The sequence below is a fragment of the Salvia splendens genome, chromosome 21 (genome assembly GCF_004379255.2).
Source record: "Salvia splendens isolate huo1 chromosome 21, SspV2, whole genome shotgun sequence".
NCBI classification, from domain to species: Eukaryota; Viridiplantae; Streptophyta; class Magnoliopsida; order Lamiales; family Lamiaceae; genus Salvia; species Salvia splendens.
Genome location: NC_056052.1, coordinates 21338929 through 21363484, shown reverse-complemented (window position 1 = coordinate 21363484; position 24556 = coordinate 21338929). Strand labels below are relative to the sequence as shown.

At 38.2% G+C, this 24556-nt stretch overlaps 3 protein-coding genes and 1 pseudogene across 3 annotated transcripts; 1 reads left to right on the top strand and 3 right to left on the bottom strand.

The window, feature by feature from the left end:
- Positions 1-5402: 5402 nt before the first annotated feature.
- Positions 5403-8014, top strand: LOC121783195 (glutamate decarboxylase-like). Its single transcript, XM_042181188.1, has 6 exons — positions 5403-5638; positions 5765-5969; positions 6366-6781; positions 6862-7115; positions 7225-7277; positions 7358-8014. The coding sequence occupies exons 1-6, from the start codon at positions 5553-5555 to the stop codon at positions 7841-7843; spliced, it is 1500 nt and encodes a 499-aa protein (XP_042037122.1). The 5' UTR covers positions 5403-5552; the 3' UTR covers positions 7844-8014.
- Positions 8015-8831: 817 nt separating this feature from the next.
- LOC121784373 lies at positions 8832-10515 on the bottom strand (annotated as a pseudogene).
- Positions 10516-18554: 8039 nt separating this feature from the next.
- On the bottom strand, positions 18555-22413 carry LOC121783629 (benzyl alcohol O-benzoyltransferase-like). The gene is made up of 2 exons (XM_042181763.1): positions 21951-22413; positions 18555-19650 (listed from the first exon to the last, which is right to left on the bottom strand). The coding sequence occupies exons 1-2, from the start codon at positions 22386-22388 to the stop codon at positions 18745-18747; spliced, it is 1344 nt and encodes a 447-aa protein (XP_042037697.1). The 5' UTR covers positions 22389-22413; the 3' UTR covers positions 18555-18744.
- Positions 22414-22908: 495 nt separating this feature from the next.
- On the bottom strand, positions 22909-24047 carry LOC121784371 (benzyl alcohol O-benzoyltransferase-like; the record flags this gene model as incomplete). Its single annotated transcript, XM_042182519.1, has 1 exon — positions 22909-24047. A coding segment is annotated over one exon (957 nt), but the record flags the coding sequence as incomplete, so codon positions are not given.
- Between the last annotated feature and the right edge of the window lie 509 nt (positions 24048-24556).

Below are 24556 nucleotides of genomic sequence, written 5' to 3'. Positions count from 1 at the left end.
ATTACTTGAATGCAATAAATCAAAATCTAAAGATAAAAATGGTTTTTGGTATAGTTTTAATGTAAACCAAAAGATAGGTATTTTTTCCATCAAAAACCTATAATAGGATTGGTTTTGCAGTACGTTTGTAGGTATTTTTCTACTGCATTTTAAGTTTTGCAGTACTGTTGGAGATGCTCATAGCACAATACACACATTTCCCACAATATACATATTTCACACACTACACACACTACACGAACTTCGCAAACTACACATACTTCAAATATTTCACACACTACACACATTTCACACAATACACAATACGCACTACACACACATTTTGTGTATAGTATGTGTGCAGTATATGTATTTTGTGTATAGCTTGTGTGTGCAGTATGTGTATTTTGTGTATAATGTGTGTAGATTGTGCAGTGTGTGTATTTGAGTATGTGTGTGTACAATGTGTGTGCACAAATTCTTCAAATTCAATTTCATATCAATTACTTCAATTTACCAAACGTAGGATTTGGAATTTAGTTAGAATTCAATTCCTTCCAATTCAATTCCACAAAATTCCAATTCCAATTCCAATTCCAATTCCAATTCCAATTCCAATTCCAATTTTGTGTACCAAACCGAGTCTAAGAGAATATAAATATATTTTAACATGTAAAACACTAATAAAATACTATAAAATAATTTGTTCACTTACGTGTAACATATGTTGTTAGAATCAACGGTGAGGTTTAGACAAAGTTTGTCATAAAAAATTATATTTTTTCTTAAATTTTATTATAACAAGAGAATTTCTAAAGTTTATGTCTCAAACAGAGAGAGGATGGCATGGAGTGTGTGTGTGAGGTTTTTTAAGGCCTATCACGCTTGATCAAGAAGTGTTATATTCACTTATGCAGGGCTGCATTTTGTTGTTAAAAAGTCCATCCATCAGTGAATTAACAGCCAATTTTGTTGTCGTAATTTTTCAGTTGCAATGTAAAAAAAACAGTAGAATTTAGAAAATACAAGTGATTTGATTAAATAAAGCCCTTGTATCACACCGGTTGTAAATTTTGATTTGCTTCAAAATAAATACTGAATTTATAATTTAATTTAATCTGGTGTGGCAACCAATATTAATCCTACTCCTAAATTATTTACCAGTTGCCACATCATACAATATAGGGTAGAATGGCTGCAAGAAATAAGTGCAATCAATTTCTGATGCCTCGTAGGAGTCGATGAGGCGGCGGACATGGGCGGAATCCTCTGGCCAGATTGAGGAGGAGTTGGTGGCGACGCCGTGGAAAATCATACCAGATGGAGCAATTGATGCAGCACTACTTTGTTTCTCAACAAACGACAGAAATCTGATTCATCATTAATTCAAATGCCAACAAGTTATATCAGATCGTTCACTGTTCTATAAACTTATAACTGTATTCTCTTAGCTACTAATTATTACGATTACTAATGGCACGAGTTTTAATGCGTAATTGATAAATAAGAGAGAGTAAAAAGTGGTGGAAGTAGTGTTAGTGAATTATTAAGTCCACATTTAGAATAATGTGTAGGGTTAGTATTTGTTTAAAAGTTTTTATATTTAGAATTGGTTAATTTTAGTAGACGACCAAAAATGATAAAATTAGTCTATTTTTTGTGGACGGAAGTAGTAATATATTTTGTCTTCAATTTATCTTTTTGGTTATTTTATTTGACACCAATAATTAAAATGAAATATATAAATAATATTGATGTGAAATTTAGATGAATTGTGGGATGGACTATGAGATAGAAGAATGAGCAAGATATAAAATATTAAATGGAGATAGGGTGTGAAATGAACTTTTCAGAGCATCCACAACGCGTTTCTCCGCCGGCCCGCGTTCCGTTCCAGAGGAACGAAACCGCGGAGAAACGCGTTGCAGACACCCGTTCCGTCGCCAGCCCGTGCCCAGCTCGTCCCGTGACTCGCGGCCGCGAGACGCTGCACGGAACGTTCCGCCACGCGCCGAGGCGACGTGGCGAGCTCCCAGGCCAATTTTTTTTATATTTCTTTACTCTATAAATACTCCAATTTTATACTCATTTCACTCACAAACACACATATATTCCTCTCAAATCCTCTCTATTTCCACCCCAATTTTCATCTCAAATCAACTCTGTTTTTCTTCTCCCAAATTTAATCAAACTAATGGATCCTTTTGAACACATGTGTCAAATAATGGAACAATCACTTGAAGAAGATCGACAACGGGAGGCGGAGGAAGGCGCGCCGCCCCAACGACGCTCCCGTACGTACATCCATCGTAACCGGGAGGAAGCCGCCACAAGGTTAGTACGCGACTACTTCTGCGATAACCCGGTTTGGGGAGATACGTACTTCCGTCGCCGTTTCCGCATGGGGAAACCGCTATTTCTCCACATCGCAAATACTTTGGCAGCCCGGGAAGAGTTCTTCCAGGAAGAGTTCGACGCGGTCGGCCGTCCTAGCCACACGACGCTGCAGAAATGTACTGCAGCTATCCGTCAGCTTGCGACTAGACAAACGACCGACATGTTCGACGAATACCTCCACATCGGAGACACCACTGGGCGAATGTGCTTGTTCAAATTCTGCAAAGACGTCCGGGCAGCCTTCACCGACGAATTTCTCTAGAGGCCAAGCACGACCGATTGTCAGTTCCTGCACGACCGATTGTCAGTTTAAGAATGTTTTTAGGAAATTATTAAATTATGTTTTTTTACTAATTTTATATTGTAAGTTTATTTTATATAATGAAGTGTGTTTGTTTTAGTTGAATTGCGTTGGAAATAAAAATAAAAAATGAAATTGAATGAATAGTAATTTAAGGAACGGTTATGGAACGGATAAGGAACGGAGTGTTGCAGGTTCCGTCCCTTAGTTAAGGAATAAAGTAAAAAAGCATAATGAGACCTACAAATAATAGTTTAAGGAATGATTAAGGAACGATACAGGAACAACGTTGTGGATGATCTCATCCCCTGGCCGTGGGAACGCTTTGGATTTATGCTCTCTTCCACAATTCGTCAAAAGTCAAGTCCAAATCCCTGCCGACTTTTTCCATGCGCTCCTTCCGAATTTGACACCTTTTAAATTGATTCCACCAATAACGCCAGAAATTGATGTCTGCAATCAACTTTTTATTTTACACATACCAAATCAAATTGAACGTTTCCTCAATCAGACAACGAGCAGCCGCTGCCGGGGAAAAATACATATGGATTTTTTATTAGCTTAAATAGATAACTATTATCAAAATTAATTTATTACTTGTAATATTTACTAAGATGAATTGAGATATTAAAAAAATCCAATATCCTTTGATAATTTTTGTTTAGTTGGAAAAATCTTGGTGATAAATAAAAAATAATAAATTAGTATACAATTTGAATAAATATACTACTACAATTTATTGTTAGTTTGTGCACCAAGCCAAGTCACGCGGAAAGCCACCCATTGTTTTACTCACAAAATATGCTTCTCTTTTTGCATTTCCACATTTCGATGGATTTAGAATCAAACTGCTCTACAAAACCGACTTATATCCTTTTTTACATATTCTCCATCGTCTTTCTTTATATGGTCTTTTTTCGTCTATTCCTTCTACATTACCTAACCTTACGAAATTGTAAAAGTTTTTGAAGGGACTATATTTTTTCAGAATTTATTTGTAATTTAAGATTTTGATAAGATACTTTTCTACAGTACTATTTAATTTGATGATAAAATCTTTACACTATAAATAAGAATAGTGGTATTTAATTTGTTTCTATAGGCATGGGCTAAAGGCCGCCATTGCCAATTGCCCATTTTTTGGGTTCGCCATAATCTTTTAGCACTAGGATTATTAATATTTTTTCTTTATTGTAATTGAGTCCTCGGCCAGCCCTTTATGTTTTATCCGTTGTTTTCTATTACTGGAATAACAAACAAATACGAATAATATACAAACAGTTAAATCTTTGCAGTGGACGTTATTTATTTATGTTGTAGTTTAAGTCTCAAAATTACTATCTGATTAGATCCTAATTTAGGTTTTGAGACCTAATAAATATATAGAACTCGATCATTATCGCCAAAACAAAAATATTTAACTACTGGAGTTGGTTTTTATTTGGATATATGATCATAGTTTTAAAATTAAAGACGTGTTCTATTTTCTTTGGAGATAGGCCTACTTGTACATATAATTCTATTAATTTTACAATACTTTTGGACACAAAAGTTGTAAGATATGTCAAGTTAATAACAAAAAGTTACTTTCGAAAAGTATCTTATGTTATATCTTATGGACATGCTCTACTTTCGTCCCCAAATCAATTTAAATAATCGTCGCGTAGTAGTTGTATGTTTTTTGTACCCAAATCAATTTAAATAATCATCACGTAGTAGTTGTATGTTTTTTGTACCTACTACGTAATAAGTATTGGTATATTATATTTTTATATTTTATTTCATATCTTAGTCAGTTTCGAAATAATTTAATAAATATTACACACCTGAAATAAGAGGCTAAATAATTAATTGAGTCTACAGTTGTAGGCGTAAATATATGTACAACTATAAAATTCAATTTTTAAGGGGATTCAAATTTTTTATTGGTCTAACAAAAAAAGTTGTTAGAAAGAGAGAGTGCAATAATATTTATGTCCAGCGATATTTAATAATCTTATATTCTTAATTTTAATGCTTTCTCCTTATATTTTAATATTGCAGTTTTAAGCTATATATATGTATAATAAAAATAGAAAACTTTTCATACATGTGAGAGACTAGACCGTTTCCTCTTTCTTGCCATGGAAAAGAAGAAAAAAGTCGCTTATATAATTACAATTTGACTGGTCTCAAATTAAGACCACGCGTTTTCTTTGGTTAATACACAAAACCTATATTGAACGAACACGAAGTCTGACTTGCAGAATCTCAAAATTACATTACACTACCTCTATTTTTCTTACATAACTTGAAATTCTAAAATTATAAGCAGCATTTACTTCCAGGATTACCCTAAATACATATTAAAAATATTATTTATTAGTAAAGATTAAAATTTTGAGACATCACAAATGACTTTTACGTTTGAATTAATTTTACTCGATTAATATATTTGAGAAGATAGATTTAAAAAATTAATAACAATAAGAAGAAAAATAGTCAACTATGAATCTTATTAATAATAAAAAGTAAACGTTCCTAAGCTATGATTAGATCAAATAAAAATCTTCCTTATGTGCAGATTAATTTTTATTTTGATATTCTTGGTTCAAAACAAAGTCAACTGAAAATAAAAGTATTACTAGGAAGAGCAAAAAATGAGGTTTAAAATGCTAAGGAGTATTGCAGCTGCGTAAGTTGTCCCCTTTCCCACATACCGGTTGAAAATTATTCTTAAGCTGAATTTGAATAGTAAACGCAGTGATTTCCAAAATTGCCCATTTCCTCTCACTATATAAACTCAACTGCCGCCATCTCCAAAACCATTCCAATTCTACAACCAAAAAAAGAATCTATACTATTCCATCTGTGTTTTCAATTTTGCTACTCAACAATGGTTCTCTCAAAGACAGCCTCGAATACCGACGTCTCCATCCACTCCACCTTCGCCTCCCGATATGTCTGCAACTCCCTCCCTAGGTAACTTATTAGTGCATATCTATACAGATAATGTATTTTCAACTTAACTGCGCTTCATGGTTTAATACAAAAGCTGACGTCAAAGGTTATTATATTGATCGACTATATACTGAATGACGCGTGTAGGTTTCAGATGCCTGAGAACTCGATCCCAAAGGAGGCAGCGTATCAAATCATTAACGACGAGCTCATGCTCGATGGGAATCCGAGGCTGAATTTGGCGTCGTTCGTGACAACATGGATGGAGCCAGAGTGTGACAAGCTTATTATGGATGCCATCAACAAAAACTACGTTGACATGGATGAGTACCCTGTCACAACTGAGTTGCAGGTTAGTAATTTCATCTTTTACTTATTCTTTTTTTTTCTATATAAAAAAATAAATGTTGGATTCTAAGCTACATATTGAGTTAAAAATGTTCAACTAGACCTATTATTAACTAAGAATGATTCTCGACTTTTTTGGGAATCAACAAGAAGAAAAATGGGCAAGGTTTAGTATACTACTAATTAGAAAAATGCGAATCAACATATTAGAAATCATGCCAAACACTTGTGAATTAGAAGAAAAAATTGGGCCGTGACCTATGCTTTAGACTTTTTTATTTTTTTATTTTTTTATTTGACTTTAATTAGGTAGTAAAATGCTCTGTTATCATGGTTTGTTTTATCTATCTTTCCTACCAAACTGCCGCCAGTATCGCTAAATGTAAAATATTTATGGCAGAACCGATGCGTAAACATGATAGCGCACCTGTTCAATGCCCCGCTGGGGGAGGGAGAGGCCGCGGTGGGCGTGGGCACGGTGGGTTCATCAGAGGCCATCATGCTCGCGGGACTCGCCTTCAAGAGGAGATGGCAAAACAAGATGAAGCAGCTCGGCAAGCCCTTCGACAAGCCCAACATCGTCACGGGCGCCAACGTCCAAGTCTGCTGGGAGAAATTCGCTCGTTACTTCGAAGTCGAGCTCAAGGAAGTCAAGCTCAGCGACGGCTACTACGTCATGGATCCCGAGAAGGCCGTCGAAATGGTGGACGAGAACACCATCTGCGTGGCCGCCATCCTCGGCTCCACCCTCAACGGAGAGTTCGAAGACGTCAAGCGCCTAAATGATCTCTTAGTTGAGAAGAACAAACATACAGGGTAAGTTATTGCAACCTATACATACTAAAAAGGATAGGGAAATAAAGATTCTTATGTTTGATGTAATAATATATATGCAGATGGGACACACCTATCCATGTGGATGCAGCTAGTGGTGGATTTATTGCACCATTTTTGTACCCAGAATTGGAGTGGGACTTCAGATTGCCATTGGTGAAGAGTATTAATGTGAGTGGCCACAAATATGGGCTTGTTTATGCAGGAATTGGGTGGGCTATTTGGAGAAGCAAAGAAGATTTACCTGAGGAACTTATCTTCCATATTAATTACCTTGGTGCTGACCAACCCACTTTCACTCTCAATTTCTCCAAAGGTATTTTTTTTCTTCTTTATTTATTTATTTATTTATTTATATCTGTATGGTTTAGATTATGCATATTCGAACTCCACGTTAGTATGATATTGATTGTTATGTATTTCAGGTTCGAGTCAAGTTATTGCTCAATATTACCAACTCATCCGCTTAGGCAATGAGGTAGGACATTTTTCAAAAATTGTTACATAAGATGAAAAATATATCACAAAATGGTTGAAAAATTGGGAATTTGTGAACAGGGGTACCGTAATATAATGGAGAACTGCCAAGAAAATGCAATGGTGCTGAAGGAAGGACTGGAGAAGACCGGGCGGTTCAACATCGTGTCGAAGGACAAGGGCTTGCCCTTGGTGGCGTTTAGCCTCAAGGACAGCAGCCGCCACACTGAGTTTGAGATCTCTGAGATGCTCCGCCGCTTTGGATGGATCGTCCCCGCCTATACCATGCCGGCTGACGCCCAGCACGTGACTGTGCTGCGTGTGGTGATCCGCGAGGACTTCTCGAGGACCCTGGCGGAGAGGCTGGTGATGGACATCGAGAAGGTCCTGCATGAGCTCGACACCCTCCCCGCCAGGGTCACAGCGAAGCTCACTGCCGTGGCCGTGGAGGAGAACAACCACCATGCGCCAACAGTTAAGAAGAATGTAATCGAGTTGCAGAGGGAGATCACGGCGGCGTGGAGGAAGTTTGTTGCTGACAAGAAGAGGACTAACGGAGTGTGCTAAGTTGCACTGTTGAAGAAATCACAATTTTATTAATTGGCTGCTTCAGTTATTTTATTTGTTTTTTTGTTTTTTTTTTGTAACGTGAATTGTGTGTGCGGTACCCCTTCATCTACTTATATCAATTATGTTCTGATTAATATACCATGAAAACGCCGATTTGTTGATTTGATACATATTTTTCATTTAGCTGCCTTTGCTGTGATGAATTCGGAATTCAGAATAACTTGTAATTTTAAGAACTTGAACGCGAAATCGAGCTACAAGAATCGAAAGAACATCACGTGGTTCTGAATATTGCCTTACTTCCTGATCTGAAAAATTTACTACTACTAACTAACATATGATCGAGCGATTGCATGTTTATATCGATGTTGATCTGGGGACATCAAACAATGTATCCTGATCCAGAAACGGAAGTCGACGACCGCTTCTAGCATTATCTTCAAATGAGAGCATTTGTGGCTGATGGTATATGCCTAATATGATGAACTGAATAGAACAGAACAGAACAAAATAACTTCAAGCACTTGCAACCGGTGGTCTCAACTCTCAACGACGTGTAAGTACTCGTTGAAGAAGTCGAAACTTCCCCAATTTTTTTATTCATTACAATTCTACCAAACTCGCCTTGCACACAAAAAAGTACATCATGCAATTCAATATCATTATATATTTAACTTACACACAAATATAAAGATTTAATTTCAATAGTAGGACTAGTCGAGAGAGCATCTCCTACTCCACAATTGTTGCATCATTCCTACTCCACACTCACATGTTTATAAAATAATCCCACCATCACTTAACCATCACTTATATGTTTATAAGATTATTTTAAAAACATGTGAGTGTGGAGTAGGAATGATGCAGCAATTGTGGAGTAGGAGATCCGCTCTGGGGACTAGTCATACTACTATCTGTAGTCTCCGCTTATTTTGTGTGAGACACACTGGTCTTGTGAGTTATTAAAATGACAACCTTAGTAATATCACAAAGCCGATTCTCTAACAAACAAGCTTATGCAAGCAGCCGCCATGGCCGTCTCAGGCTCATTTATGAATTTATCCATGGCATTTGGTGGCAAGGACATGGTGAGCCTTATTCCCTTCTCGCCCTTTATATTCTTATACGGTATAGCAAAACTCACCACCCCAGGAACTAGATCAATACCACATAAGGCCGGTTCATCGTACTCCGCCGTTCCCCACCCATAGTCCACTTCGCCTAAACCGGCCCGCGTCACGTCCGACACTAGATAAATCCCTCTCGTTTTGAAACAGGGTCGCCCCCTCGTTACCATCAAATCCGCAACTGATTTTACGTACTCCTCCACTGCTTGTGATTTCGCATTTCTCAACAGCTCCACAGCGTGCTGCAACAGACTTGTAGTTAATTTCTACAGCGTTGTGACAGCGGCGGGGTAGACTACAGCGTTGCCGTAGTACCCCTCCGGGAGAGGCGGATTGAATCGTTTCCGAACATTCACTAAGCACGAGAGTCCGATCTCTTCCTCGAGGTTTAGCGAGAGGTAGATTGCCCGACACCGCCAGGTGCAAGCTGTCACAATCTCGAAGCTGGAGCTGCCGCGGAGATGCGGTGGTAGGCTGCGGCGGAGGGCGGAGATGTCCGCCGGAGTGAAGAGGAAACTGCGGTCCACCATGTTGTTGTCGTCAGGTGGGCGTGGTTTCCTTTAGTACTAGTGTTGTCGCCGTACTCGTGGTGCGTGCATGTCACACGCGGTGGGTTAAGAGCGCTGAGGAGGTGTCTTTCCCAAACAGGCTGGATTGAAGGCCATGCGTTTCCGCGGGCAAATTCGCCCACCGCGGACATAAACTGGACCAGCCCAGCCGCGTCGCTCATTGTATGATTCAGGCGGGTGGCTAACACAAACCCCCCGCATTTCAGCCGTGTCACCTGCATTCCTCATTCATCAATTATAAACGGTTGCTCATTTTTAAAAGTTTTATCAAGTCATTTTCTGTTAGTATGCCTTGAATCTGTATAGTTTGCCGCTAGCCGAACTGGAAATACAATCTGTTATCCGTTTCTGTCCGTAGACGTAGCCAACGCAACATTGGTTATCTCGATTACACAATTGCTTTGTCACACCATTTTCTTTTTTAACAAAATAATAATTTTCTCTTATTTTTATTTTTTTTTATCTCCTACTAGCTTTTTAAATACCATTTTCTTAAATTTTGTGTAAAAAAAAAGCGTCTTACTCATGGAAGTACCTGAATAAGTAACAAAGGGCAATTGATGATTCCCGCAGTGGCCGGGAGGTGGTGGAGCAGCTTGTCCAAATATGGGAAGGGCGGATAGAGGGAATCACCGAGCTGCTGCAGTGCCACGTCGGCATCAGCCTCAATTAAAGCCACCCCTTCTTCGTTGCACTCCACCACCAGCTTCCGGTTGGTGTGCTCCCTCAGCCGCCCGGCAAAAGGGTAGTAGTAAACCAAAGCGTAGGAAATGGCATCGCGGATCACCTTCACGGGGTCTCTCTCTTTTGAGGAGAGATTTCTCCGATAGAATTGAATCGTTGGGATTTGGAAGCGGAGGCCCTCTTGATCGTCGATGTCAGAGAGGACCTTGAATTCGTGAGGCGATGGCTTTGCCGGAGCGATCATCTCTGGTTTTTTCCTAGCCACATTGAAGTTTATAGTTGATTGCATCTCTTTACGTGTAGCTTGATTTACATGCGTGTGTGTGAGAGAGTGAAGTGCGTTATGGAGAAGTATATTTTCAGTATTTATAGAGCATAGAGATGAATCATGAATGGCATGTTTTAAATACGGAGTATGTGATTTAAATTCTACTAACTATTAATGCTTTGCTTCTAATATTTAAAATCAATTAAAAACAATCTGCCCTTCGACGTTTTTTTGGGTACAAAATTTAACAAAATGATGTTAGAAAATCAAAGTGAACAGAGAATACAATAAGTAAGAGAAAGAATAAAAATTTAAGAGTCAAAGAGAGAATTAAGAGAAAATAATTATATTATACTCCATAAATAAAAATGAGTGGAATGACCTAAAAATAATACTACGGATGAATTATGGTGTGATGGAAGAGTACGAAACACCATTGTAAATTCAATTACTTGCAAACTTACGATATTTTTTCTATTCTCGTGGCATTTGGGCAACGAGGAGGGGACCGCGAGCACTAATACTATGAATGAGTAGTTGCTACGTGCAAGTAAGGGGGTTCGCAAAATGTTTTGGTGTAAAATATTCTGCTAACACTTTTGCGATATATTTTTGCAATTAACACGTTTAGTATATGTAAAAAATTTAAAAACAGTACGTGTAACATTTTAATATTTTGAGTTTTTAATATATATTACTCCTTTCGTCCCAAGATAAGTGAGCACAAACTTCTCGGCACGAGATTTAAGGAAATGGAGTTTTGTTAGTAAAGTGGAAAGTGAATAAAGTAGAGAGAAAAAGTAAGAGAGATAGTACCAAAAAAGGAAATGACTCACTTATCTTGGGACGTCCCAAAAAGGAACGTGAGTCGCTTATCTTGGGACGGAGGGAGTATTATGATTTATAGTATACCATATTTTATTTTATAGTACACATATTACTAGATAAGTGAGCACAAACTTCTCGGCACGGAATTTAAGGAAATGGAGTTTTGTTAGTAAGTGGAATGTGAATAAAGTAGAGAGAAAAAGTAAGAGAGATAGTACCAAAAAAGGAAATGACTCACTTATCTTGGGACGTCCCAAAAAGGAACGTGAGTCGCTTATCTTGAGACGGAGGGAGTATTATGATTTATAGTATACCATATTTTATTTTATAGTACACATATTACTATAAAATTTATTAATTTAGTCAAACTGAATAAGACGTCATGCGTACATCTGTGATCCCTCACTCTGGATTATCCTTTTCCAAAACATTATTAGAATCTTATTCCATTCACTCCTTATATCACATATCATAATACTGGTAAAATGAAAAGGTCCATAAAGGAAATAGTACAACATAAATAGCAAAGCCCACAACCTCCAGTGACGGAGATGTTGAAATTTTGAGATACAAACTTGGCGGAAGAAAAAATTACACGGAAAATCAAACAATGAAGATTACACGGAAACAACTGAAAAATTACACGAAAAAATTCTGTGGAAAGCGGTAAGCCGAGTCGAGGAGTTCTCTTTTCGCAAGACGAGATACGCCCCGGTAGTACTCTCGGTTTGGCGTGTCGTCCCCAAAGATAAAACGGCTTCGTCTCTGAAGTAGCAGCAACGCTAGCAGCAGAGCTCCGGCGAACGGGAGTAAGGCGGGGGCAGAGCTTCAACGGGGAAGATTATGCAGAGAGGGAGAGAGCGTGTATGCAAGAATGCTTGTGTATGTTCTGTGTAGAATGTAATGGATGCATGCCTATTTATGGGCCTAATCCACCCGCAGGGGTTGCTGGAGTCAACAGACATGATGTCTGTCATCAAGACCCTTGATCGTAACCGCCCGGGGTTACTGACTGGTGCACTAGCCGTTGGGAGCTGAAGAGACACGACGCATCTGGACACACTACACGACGAGATACACCATAGACCGTCAGGTCCTTTTGTCTCCCGTTATTTGTCCGGGTCCAGCGGGGACCTTTGTCTCCCGTTGTGCGTCGGGGTCCAACGGGGACCTTTTGTCTCCCGTTATGCGTCGAGATCCATGACGTGGACCAGGACCCATCGGGGATAGCGTGGAGTTTGGGGTGGTCTAAAAAGAACAAGCGGGGCTTGAACCACGCTCAACGACCAGCTCCAAAGAACAACCCAAAGACCAATTGCCAAGATCCAAGGCACACGCCAGCGGGGACCTTTTGTCTATGCGTCGGGGACCATGACATGGACGAGGATCCGTTGGGGATAGCGTGGAGTTTGGGGTGGTCTAAAAAGAACAAGCGTGGCTTGAACCACGCTCAACGATTAGCTCCAAAGAACAACCCAAAGACCAATTGCCAAGACACAAAGGGCACGGTGCACGGTGCTCAGCTCGCGGGCGGGCGGGCGGCGGCGCGCGCATGTGCGCGCGTGTTGGTTCTGTCACCCGTCTTATTCCACTATAATTATTATACATAATAATTCATCTTATTAAATATTTCATCAAAGATGTTTATCATCCCCGATGTGGGATAATTAACACTTAGTTAATTAATCCCTTAGTTTTTCCCATAACTCATTTCTAGCTTTATTGTGACCAACTTTAATATATTATTTCTCACTCACCCGGAATCGGATTTGAGAAAATGAATATACTACGGTCATCTACCCGGAACGTAGATCGACGCTATTGTATTTAATTTCACAAAATTAAATGTCTTGTAATATTTATTATTAGTCAAAGTCATTTGACCAAGCAATATTCCAACAAGAGACATGGAAATAATATTTAAATTGTTTTTTATAAAATTGATAAACACTGGTTTTGCATGTTTTTAAGGCCTAGATTTGGCTCGTTTTAAATGTCAATCATGGAAATTATGTTCTTAAATTGCATATGTTATACATTTTGGTATTTTTACGTGTTTGTAGATAAATGATAGAAAAAGACAGAAAAAGGTGCTAAAGTGTCAAGGTGCAGCAGCCTCTATTAGAGCCCATTCTGCCAGCGAGTTTGAAGTCCAATCAGTTCTTAATACATATCATTCTCTTTGTTTTCAAAAGAACTTCCCGTTGGTACCTTGAACATCTAAATCGGAGTTTTGTGGAAAAAGTTATGACCATTCTACGAATGTCGCACAATACAATCAAAACTAGGCAGAAACTAAGGAAGGAAAAAAATTGTTGCCAAATCTTTTCTTATTTCGAGGGCTCGAATTTACCATCTTTCCCATTACTTGGAGGATACTTTTTACCAATTCTAAATCTTTTTCAAGCTTATATATACCCCATAACCTAATTCATAATATTCATCTTAGAGCGTTCAATCCTCCCCCTCTCTATACTTTTTCCATCCCATATTCCACATATTATTTTTCCATCTTCCATAGGAGCGGAGCGGAGCTCTGCAGATCCAGGCAAGAGAAGACTGAAGACTACATAATTCAACTTTTTTTTTTGTCTTTTTCTATCATTTATCAACAAATACGTCAAAATACCAAAATGTATAACATATGCAATTTAAGAACATAATTTGCATGATTGACATTTAAAACGAACCAAATCTATGCCTTAAATATATACAAAACCCGTGTATATAAAAAATACTCCATCCGTCTATAAAAACTAGTCATATTTTATCATTTTGGGATATCAGCTAAATATAGTTTTATTTTTAAAATTGGAAAGTTTCTCTTTCATACTTTTTCTAGTTTTTATTTTCTCTTCCTTACTTTTACTTATTTTTTCTCCCCATCTATTTTACTTTATCTACTTTTTCTCATCTTCTCTTACTTTACTAATTTTTCATTAAATCATGCTGTTTACAAATGAGAATATTTTTGTGAGCGAAGAGAGTATTAATCATGCAAATATTTTTTAAATAATAAAAAATTAATAAAATAAAATTTATAAGTAGACTTGTTCGAGATATGTAAAAGAGAATGAATTTTGTGAAAATAATACGATTCTTGAAATTATGATTCTTGGGATTATAATTTCTTGGAATATAATACTCCTTATGTCTCCTATTAATTGTTCGATTTTGCCATTTTTACCCGTTCCCTATTAATTGACCACTTTCACTTTTTACCATAAATAATAAGTAAGTCACACATTAAACTAACTCATTTCAACAACATTTTATTATAAAATTAATATATAAAAGTGAGACTCGTATTCTACTAACTTTTTTAATTCACTTTTCTTTACATTTCTTAACACCCATGCCAGACAATTATTAGAGAACGGAGGGAGTATCTGAGAATATGTTTACTAAGAAATACTCCCTCCGTCTCAGAAAACTAGAGACTTTGGGATGACACGAGTTTTAATATGAAATTGGTGAAGTAAAAGAGATGTAGAAAGCAAAAATGATTGAAGTAATGTTAGTGAAGAATGGGGTCCACCTTATAAGAGAGAAAAAACATACCAAAAATAGAAAATGGCTATTTTTGTGGGACGAACCAAAATAGAAAAAGAAGACTTTTTTATGGGACGGAAGGAGATATTATCATTTTTATACTCCCTCCGTCCCTTAAAAATGGATAACATTTGAAACGGCACAAGTTTTAATACACAATAGGTAAAGTAAGAGAGAAATATAAAGAAAAATTATTGGAGTATTGTTAGTGGAGAGTGGGACCCGCCTCATTAAAGAGAAAAAAGTTTCCTTAAATAAAATTGGTATATTTTTAAGGGACATCCCAAAATGGCAAATATGATCTATTTTAAAGAGGTGGAGGGAATATTTTTTATTTATTTATAAATAAACTTTGAAGTAAAAGTATATAATAAAACATTATTATGGCAATTGGATATCTTATCCCACTATGAATAGAGAATCGACCTCCGTGAACACGAACCAATTGTGACAGCCAACTCCACCTCCGAGATTGAATTTTACTAGTTTGAATGTACGTAGAAATAATTTTTTTTGGAGGGGGAGTAGAAATAAATTTCTTGGGAGAGGGGGGGGGGCGTCCCGTGCCCCGACCCTAGTGTGGCTTCGTCAATGACAAAGGTGCAAAATGGCCAAGGTGTAGTAGCCTCAGTTCAAGCCGATTTTCCCAGCATTTTTTGAAGTCAATAAGTTATTAATGCATGCCATTCTCTTCATCTTAGAAAGATCTTCACGTAGATACCTTGAACGTCTCAATCCGAGTTCTGTGGAGAAAGTTATGATCATTCTACGAACGTTGCGCAGTGCAGTCAAAATTGACGGGAATTTAAGCGAAAATTCAAGGAAGTAAAGAGATTATTGCATTATGAAGTCAAATCTCTCCTATTAAGTGGAGGACTCGAAAATAATATCTTTTCTATTACTTGGAGGACAATTTTTACCGTGTCTAAACCTTTTTTCTAGCCTATAAATACCACATAACCTAATTCATAACATTTATTTCAGAGTATCCTTCTCCGCACATAAATTCTTCCATCCATATTCAACACACTATAACTCTTCCATCTTCCATCGGAGCGGAGCTCTGCAGATCCAGGCAAGAGAAGACTGAGGATTGAAGATTCAACCTTGGGTTTTATCAATTTCTTTTATGTCTAGTACTTTTATTGTTTTTATTACTTGTCTATGTGTAGTTAAACATCTTTTGTATGGTTTTTGGTGAAGACTATTACGAACGCGTTTTGATTTATTGAATTGAACATTTTCCTAGCTCTTGTGATTATTTTGATTGGTCTTGTGCTTTTATTATTCTTTTTTCTGGCCAACTTTTGATCTATGGTTGATAAGACTCGTTTCATGCATAGTTTTAATAGTGGTTGATATGCTGAATTTGGGGTGATAATGCAAGAAAAGTTAAACTTTAGTGTGCAGAATAGCAGGTTGACCGAACAGTAGGTGCACCTTGATTAAGTGAACGTATAAGTGGAAAATGGTCAAAAAGAAGGGCAAACTGATCAAGTGGGCGAAAGATGAAGTGACCATGCCAGGCAGCCGTGCTGATTGATCAAGAGGACCTACTAATGATGGAGATGCGAATGATGAGTAAGAGGAGAGATAATGCAGAGTTGTCTTCTTCGTATTAATGCCAAATTATGGAGGGTATGCCCTAGGGATTGGAGCTGCAGCCGTCCTATAAAAGGAGGAGGAACCTGAAGGAAAAGAAGGAGGGAGAGCCTCAAAATCTCGACACACACACACTCAGTTCCAGATTCTACACCGGGGAGAGATACGAACATGGAGAAGGGAGGATAGAAGGAATGAGTTCCACCGGAAGCATACTCTCTACCTCCTTACTTGGAGGAAGAGAGCCTAGTTAGCAAGAATCAGCTGTTCGTTTGATGTTCTCAAGCTCCGAGGAGCCGTTACAATTATTCTTTAGTCGCTTTATTTCTGTTTCTTAGCTACATGCTCTTAAATTTTTGTAATTTTCAAGTTTCCTTAGTTTAAGCTCTTTGCAAGTACATTTTCAGTTGGATGTGGTTATTTGAGCTGTCAAGTTGCTGTTCGCATCTGAGATTTTTGTGAAAGAATTGTTGAAATGAAGTTATTTGTAGGAGTTTCGGTTAGATCTGATGTTGGCGAGTTTGATTATGCATTTTATGTGTTTCTTTCCATTTAATTATCGTCAGATTGCTTAGGTCTAGGTTCGTAGTGTTTTAATCGTTGTTCGATTTCTTAGATTTAGTTGTTTGGGGTTTGATTTACGTTGGAGTTATATTTATGTGTTTGGATATGCATGGAAATGGAGTGGTTACTGTTGATCTGATGTTTAATCGGTTGAAATTGCATGGATTTGGTTTTAAATTGTTGATTTTCCGTTTTATGCTACATGCTCTGTTTTCGATCTGCCATGGTGATTTGTTAGTTTAGCTTGTTTGTTTGGGAAAGAAGACATCCGTAGTTAGTTTGTAGAGCAGGTCTTTGTCACCTTTAGCGTCTGTTGCTTTTCTCTTTTCAGCTTTATTTGCCAGCGCATTAAATAAAAAGTGGTCCCCATTACCTTTCTGTTTGTGCAGTGTATCTTCCGCTTTTGTCGAGTCCAGTTGATCAATTAGGAGTAGTAGTAGTAGTTCCGTCATGAGTTCACATAGTTAAATCCAGTTGATCAGTTAGAACCTTTTCTTTTGTCAACCAGTCAAGTAGGATAAATTTTAACCCACATAGTTTGCGTGACAGCAGCCATCCCAAAATTTCCGTGACACATGCTAAACAACCTTAATCTCTGTGGGATTCGACCATTACTTCCCTTTACTAGTTAATAGTATAGTGGGTTAAGGCTTTGAAAGTTCCCTATCTGGTTCGTACATCTGACGACACGTAGATAGAGCTTTAGGAGTCGCCTTGATCAGTCGGTCGATATCCTCTTGATCAGTCTACGTTAATTTTGATTATAATTTGCATGCAAACTTACGAACGATTGAATATACAGACATTGAATGATCGTTTAGCTATATCAATCCAAAGATAAGTAGCTTTTCGTGGTTAAGAGAACAATCAACACTTAGATTATCTGCACTCGAGAGATGGGATACCTTAGTGAGGACTTAGTTCTTAGGAGCTTTTGGGAGTTGGATTCTAAATATTCGAATGAGACTTCAATAATTAGAATTTAATCAACTGGGTAGGTTCTCTCTCGAGAGGGCTTATTCTATTGTAGCGATTTTCCTAATAATCCTAGAGACACATAAAGGTAAAGGTTCTGTGCGATTAATCATCACTAGGTCGTAGTAGTTGGATCCTAAAATTCAACATTCATTCTCCTGCTTCGTATTATTTATTTTTATGTTTTTTGTTACTCCCCCCGTCCCCAAAGAGTATGAACAATTGGTTAGGCATGAGTTTTAATGCATAATTGGAAAAGTAAGAGAGAGAGAAAGAAAAAGTTTTTAAAGTATTGTTAGTGGAGAATGTGTTCAACCTCATTAGAGAGAAAAAAGTATATGTCTAGTTTAATTAATCGGAAACATACTAAAAAAGTAAATAGTTCATACTATTCAGGGACAGAGGGAGTATTTGTTTATTTATTTATGTCTAGTTTAATTAATCAAGCCCAAACACATCATGTCTCTAGATAGTATATGACGCTTAGTATATGATAGCAAGTTGCAATCTTATTTCATATGTTTGATATCCAGTACTCATCTTTACCTATACTAGATCTACGTTGTATGCTTGCAAGTATTTTTAGTGGTAATAAACAGTGCATCAGATACAAATACAAATATTTACTTTCAATAATACAACGGGTCCTACTATACTATCTGGAGTCTCGGCCTATTTTATGTGAGGACGCACTGTCCCTGTGACTAATTAAGATACGACTTAGTAACATTACAACGCTGATTCTCTAATAACCAAGCTTTTGCGAGCATCCACCAAGGCCTTTTGAACCTGATTTATGAATTTGTCCATGACGTTTGGCGGCAAGGACATGGTGAGCCTTATTCCCTTCTCGCCCTTTGCATTCATATATGGTAGAGCAAAACTCACGACTCCGGGAACTAGATCAATACCACATAAGGCTGGTCCACCGTACTCCGCCGTGCCCCACCCATAGTCCACTTCGCCAAACCCAGCTCGCGTTACGTCAGACACTAGATAAATCCCTCTCGTTTTTAAACACGGTCGCCCTCTCATTACCATCAAATCCGCAACTGATTTTACGTACTCCCACGTTGCTTGTGATTTCGCATTTCTCAACAACTCTAAAGCGTGCTGCAGCGGACTTGTCGATAATCTCCCGGCCGATGTGACGGCGGCGGGGTAGACCATAGCATTGCCGTAGTATCCCTCCGGGATCAGCGGATTGAGTCGCTTCCGAACATTCACTATGCACGAGAGTCCGATCTCTTCCTCGGGGTTTAGCGAGAGAGAGATTGTGCGGCACCGCCAAGTGCATGCTGTTGCGATATCGAAGCTGGAGCAGTCGCGGAGGTGCGGTGGTAGGCTGCGGCGGAGGGCGGAGATGTCGACGGGAGTGAAGAGGAAGCTGCGGTCCACCATGTTGATCTCATCAGATGGGGTGCTATCACCATACTCGTGGTGCGTGCAAGTCACGACCGGAGGGTTACGAGCGCTGAGGAGATGCCTTTCCCAAATAGGCTGGATTGAAGGCGATGCGTGTCCGCGGGCAAATTCGCTGACCGCGGACATAAACTGGACCAGTCCGGCGGCGTCGCTCATCGTATGGTTCAGGCGGGTGGCAAACACGAACCCCCCGCATTTCAGCCGTGTCACCTGCATACATCATTTATCTATAAATCATAAAATTGTTAAAGGCACAAGTATCAAAGTTTGAATCAATCTATGCAGTGTCAGGGACGGAGTCAGAATTTTGAAGCTATTGGCCTAAGTCACTTTCAAACATTGTGGAGTATTTTCTGGCGTCTGTTAAAACTCTTAAATCTTGTCCCACATCGACTTGGTGATGATCCTAGCTCCTCTATATAAGTGTGGATAACCCTCCTCCTTATAAGACCTTTTAAGGGATGAGTGGCCCATGTCTAATATGGTATCAGAGCATGCCCAAGTCGATGATGGATTTTATCTCTTTATCACTTCTCTTGCCTGCCCACGTGATGGAAGTCCGATGTGTCATTCCGGCCCACACGTGAGGGGGCGTGTTAAAATACTTAAATCTTGTCCCACATCGACTTGGTAATAATCTCAGCTCCTCTATATAAGTGTGGATAACCCTCCCCCTAATAAGGCCTTTTAAGGGGTGAGTGACCCATGTCTAATAGCGTTAGTAACGTCGAAAGTATCTATTATATGATTGTATAGGGAAACGTGAAATAGAAAAGAGTAACAAGAAAATAATACTTCATCAGCCCTAAAAATAGAAACTCTTTCCTTTTTGGTCCGTCCCTTAAAAAATAAAATTTTCTACTTAAGGAAATTTCTCTCTCTGTAATGAGATGAGACTCATTTTCCACTAACACACTTTTCTTTCTATCTCTCTATACTTTACTAATTTTGTGTTAAAACTCGTGCCGATTCTAAATTTCTCTTTTTAAGGAACAGAATGAGTACAAGAATGAGTGATGGAATTTAGAAATTTATATGATGGTTGTCATTAAAATTATGCGTTTGAAAGTTTTTCTTCAAAGTATGTGTAAAAGATGGGCCTGAAATTAAAAAAAAATTAGTATATGTAACTTAGAAAATAAATGATTGAGGTATGTAAAATAAAAATAAAAGTAAAGTAGAAAAATATAATTGAAAATCTTATAATATAAGTGGTGTATAATTAAAGTAGAAGTAACACAGGAAAAATAAGAGAAAATTAAAGAATGTGTGTAGGTTCATAGGAAAAAAAAGAAGTAAACCAGAAAATAAAAGAGAGATAGAAAGAAAAAGTGTGGTAGTGGAAAATGAGTCTCACTTTATAAGAAAAATTTTTTTGCTTAAAGAGAAAGTTTCTATTTTTAGGGATGGACCGAAAAGGAAAGAGTTTTCATATTTAAGGATGGACTGAAAAGGAAAGAGTTTCTATTTTAGGGGATGGATGGAGTATTAGTTCATTGTGAGTAGAATGAATTAGTGAAATGTAAAATGTGAAATACTATCTTCGTCTCCTAAAAATAGAAATATTTGAATGACATGAGTTTTAATGCAAAATTGATAAATTAAGAGAAAGATAAAAAGTGTGCTAGCGAAACTAGGTTCAATCTTATTAGAGAAAATTAAATTTTCTAAAATTAAAAGTTATATTTTTAAAGAACGAACTAAGAGAATAAAAACTTGAATTTTCACGGAACAAATGAAGTATTTAGGAGAGACTAAATGGAGTAATAGATACATATCCAGGATCCATTGGCCCCATGCCTATAATGGCTCTATCCCACGTCTGATATGCCTCTAAATAATTGGTTGCTATAGGAAATGATAAAAATGGTTGCTATTGTTAGTTAAAAAGAGGTGTAATTAATTGCAAATCGAATCTTTACTATAAATTGCAAATTAAATTTCGTTTATTATATTTTAAGATTTGATAGATCGATATTTTTATGAAGCAAGTTGATATTTTTAAGATTTCGTTTACTATAAATTGCAAATTAAATAATAAAAACAAATCGATATTTTTTATGAAGCAAGTTGATATTTATTTGTTTTAATCCATTTGATATTATGTTAACATTATTTTTTACATGAAGACCTTTATTGAAACCCCTTTTTATCCCACGTCACCAAATTATATATGAGTCGATAATTCTTCCCTTATAACATTATTTATGAGGGTGAGTGACCAATCTAATATGATATCAGAGTAGATTCACGTAGGTGATAGTTTTATTTGTTGCAAGTGTGAAAGTTTGATGATCATTTCAACCCACACATTGCGGATGCGTATTGAAACTCCCTTCTTGTCCCACATACACACATTGGTGATCCTGATTAATCTACGGTAGATAACCCATTCTCCTTTTAAGGGAAGAATGACTCATTTCTAACATATATGGAAATCTAATGAATCAGATTTAATTTGCAATGTGCAGATATAGTTTAAATCATGACCCTAGTTTAAAAAAAACTACCTGAATAAGTAACAAAGGAGAATTGATGATTCCCGCAGTGGCTGGGAGATGGTGAAGCAGATTTTCCAAATATGGAAAGGGCGGATAGAGGGAATCACCGAGCTGGTGCAGTGACACGTCAGCATCAGCCTCAATAAAAACTATCCCTTCTCCGTTGCACTCCACCACCAGCTTCCGGTTAGCATGCTCCCTCAGCCGCCCGGCAAAAGGGTAGTAGGGAACCAAGGCTTTGGCTATGGCGTCGCGGATCACCTTCACGGGGTCTTTCTCTTTTGAGGAGAGACTTCTCCGATAGAATTGAATAGCCGGGATTTGGAAGCGGAGGCCCTCTTGATCGTCGATATCGGAGAGGGCCTTGAATTCGTGAGGCGTTGGCTTTGACGGAGCGATCAGCTCTGGGTTTTTTCTAACCACATTGAAGTTTATAGTTGTCTGCATCTCTTTTCGTATTGCTTGTTTTACATGCGTGTGTGATAGAGTGAAGTGTGTTATGGAGATGTATATTTCAGTTTTTATTGAGTTTATGCATTAATGACATGTCTAAGTTGGGTAATTTAAATTTAGCGGCGCTAATTAACTATTTTGGGATAATGCTTAACCAGAGTCATAAATCTATGTAATGCCTAACAAATTAGTGGTACCGTTAATAATGCCTAACAAATTTTTGAATAGTTAAAGTCAACTTTATTTCCTCTACAATACGGAATACCTATTTCGACTTAAAGACAATTAAATGTATTTATTTTTTAAATCATTCATTTTCACCTTCTCTCCATCCATTTTCACCTTATCTTTCTCTTTGATTCTCTTATCTTCAACTTAAAATTCCTAACATTGATGATGCCGATCGAATCAAGCAATAACATCGTGATGAATGCAATTCCTAAACCCTAAATGCAATTCCTAATGATGATGGAGAAGCTAGCTATTGCCTTGTGTGGTACACTAAAGAAGATAATTGTACTGAATAGTAATGTTATTATAAATTATTTTATTTGTACAATACATATAATCCTTTTGCAATACATTCTTAAAATTTTATCCAACCACCCAATCCCTTTAAACACGTTACATAATTACTGGTAAAATAGAAAGGTCGATAAAGGAAATAGTACAACATAAGCAGCAAAAAGCACAACCTCACAGCGCCGACGCAATGAACACTCCGGTTTTCCGATCAGCAACCTCCTCGCCGCCTCGCAACATCCCCTCGAGCTCTTTCACAAACACTTCCATAGCATTCGCCGGCAAGCATATCGGAACCACCACCCCATTCTCCCCCTTACTATTCTTAAACGGAATATAAAAGCTCGCAACGCCGGGAATCGCCCCTACGCCGCCCTTCGCCGGACCACCATACGCCGGCTTTCCCCACCCGAAATCCACCTCCCCGAATCCGGCGTGCGTCACATCGGAAACCAGGTAGCTCCGCACCACCGTGAAATGCGGCCGGTTCCTAATCACCATCAGATCCGCCAGCGATCTCATATACTCCTCCGTCACATCGGCCTTCGTCTTTTTAACGAGCTCCAGCGCGTAGGGCAGCGGATTCTTCGATAAATCGCCGGCGCTCGATATCGCGACGGGGAAGGCAAAAGCGTTGCCGTAGTATCCGGCGGCGAGCGGCGGATTGAAGCGCCTCCGGGAGTTGACGATGCAGAGGATTCTGACCTCCTCTTCGGGATCGGGGGAGATGGCGATGGTGCGGGAGCGCCAGAGGCAAGCGGTGAGGAGCTCGAAGGCGGAGCAGCCGCGGAGGTGGGGAGGGAGGAGGCTGCGGAGGGCAGAGAATTCGGCGGCGCCGAAGAAGAAGGAGCGGTGGACCATGTCGTCCAGTGGGATTAGAGTTCCTTTGGTGTCGGGAACGTCGTCGTATTCGTGGTGCGTGCAGGTCACGCTCGGCGGGTCGCGCGCGTTGAGGAGGTGCCTGTCCCACACGGGTGGGATGGATGGGGCTTTTGCGCCGCGGGCGAATTCCCCGACTGCCGACATGAATTGGACTAGGCCGGCGGCGTCGCTCATCGTGTGATTGAGGCGGAGGGCAACGATAAAGCCTCCACATTTGAGGCGCGTGACCTGCAAACGATAGTGGTAGAATGATTAATGCCTAAGGTCAAAAGTTTCGAGCTTAAATTTCCTGACTCTTGACTTTAAAATTTATGTTTGTATATAGAAAAAAAATCAATGGTGTGTTGTGTAAATTAAGTAATTTACACTAGTTATTACTATATCAAATACAACTATAACCATAAAATTATCATATACCTACAAAAAATTGCTCACATGCCCTTTCCGCTAAGCAGTTCATTAAGAACAGTTAATAATTTGTAAAGATATTTTGTAACCCTGTTTCCATTATAATAATCCATTTAATTTGTACCTAAAATTTTCACCAAACAGAAAAACTGAAGAAAGTGATCAACTACAGCAATATATAGACTATATTAAATCGTAATTCGAAAAGGAATATAGTAAAAACTGAAATGGATTTGTAAGTACGAAAAACGACAAGATGTGGTCCAAAATCATCTTATCACTAATACAAATTAGATAGCTGTGGCTGCTGATTTTTTAATTTTACTTACAGTTATTAATTAAACTTAAAA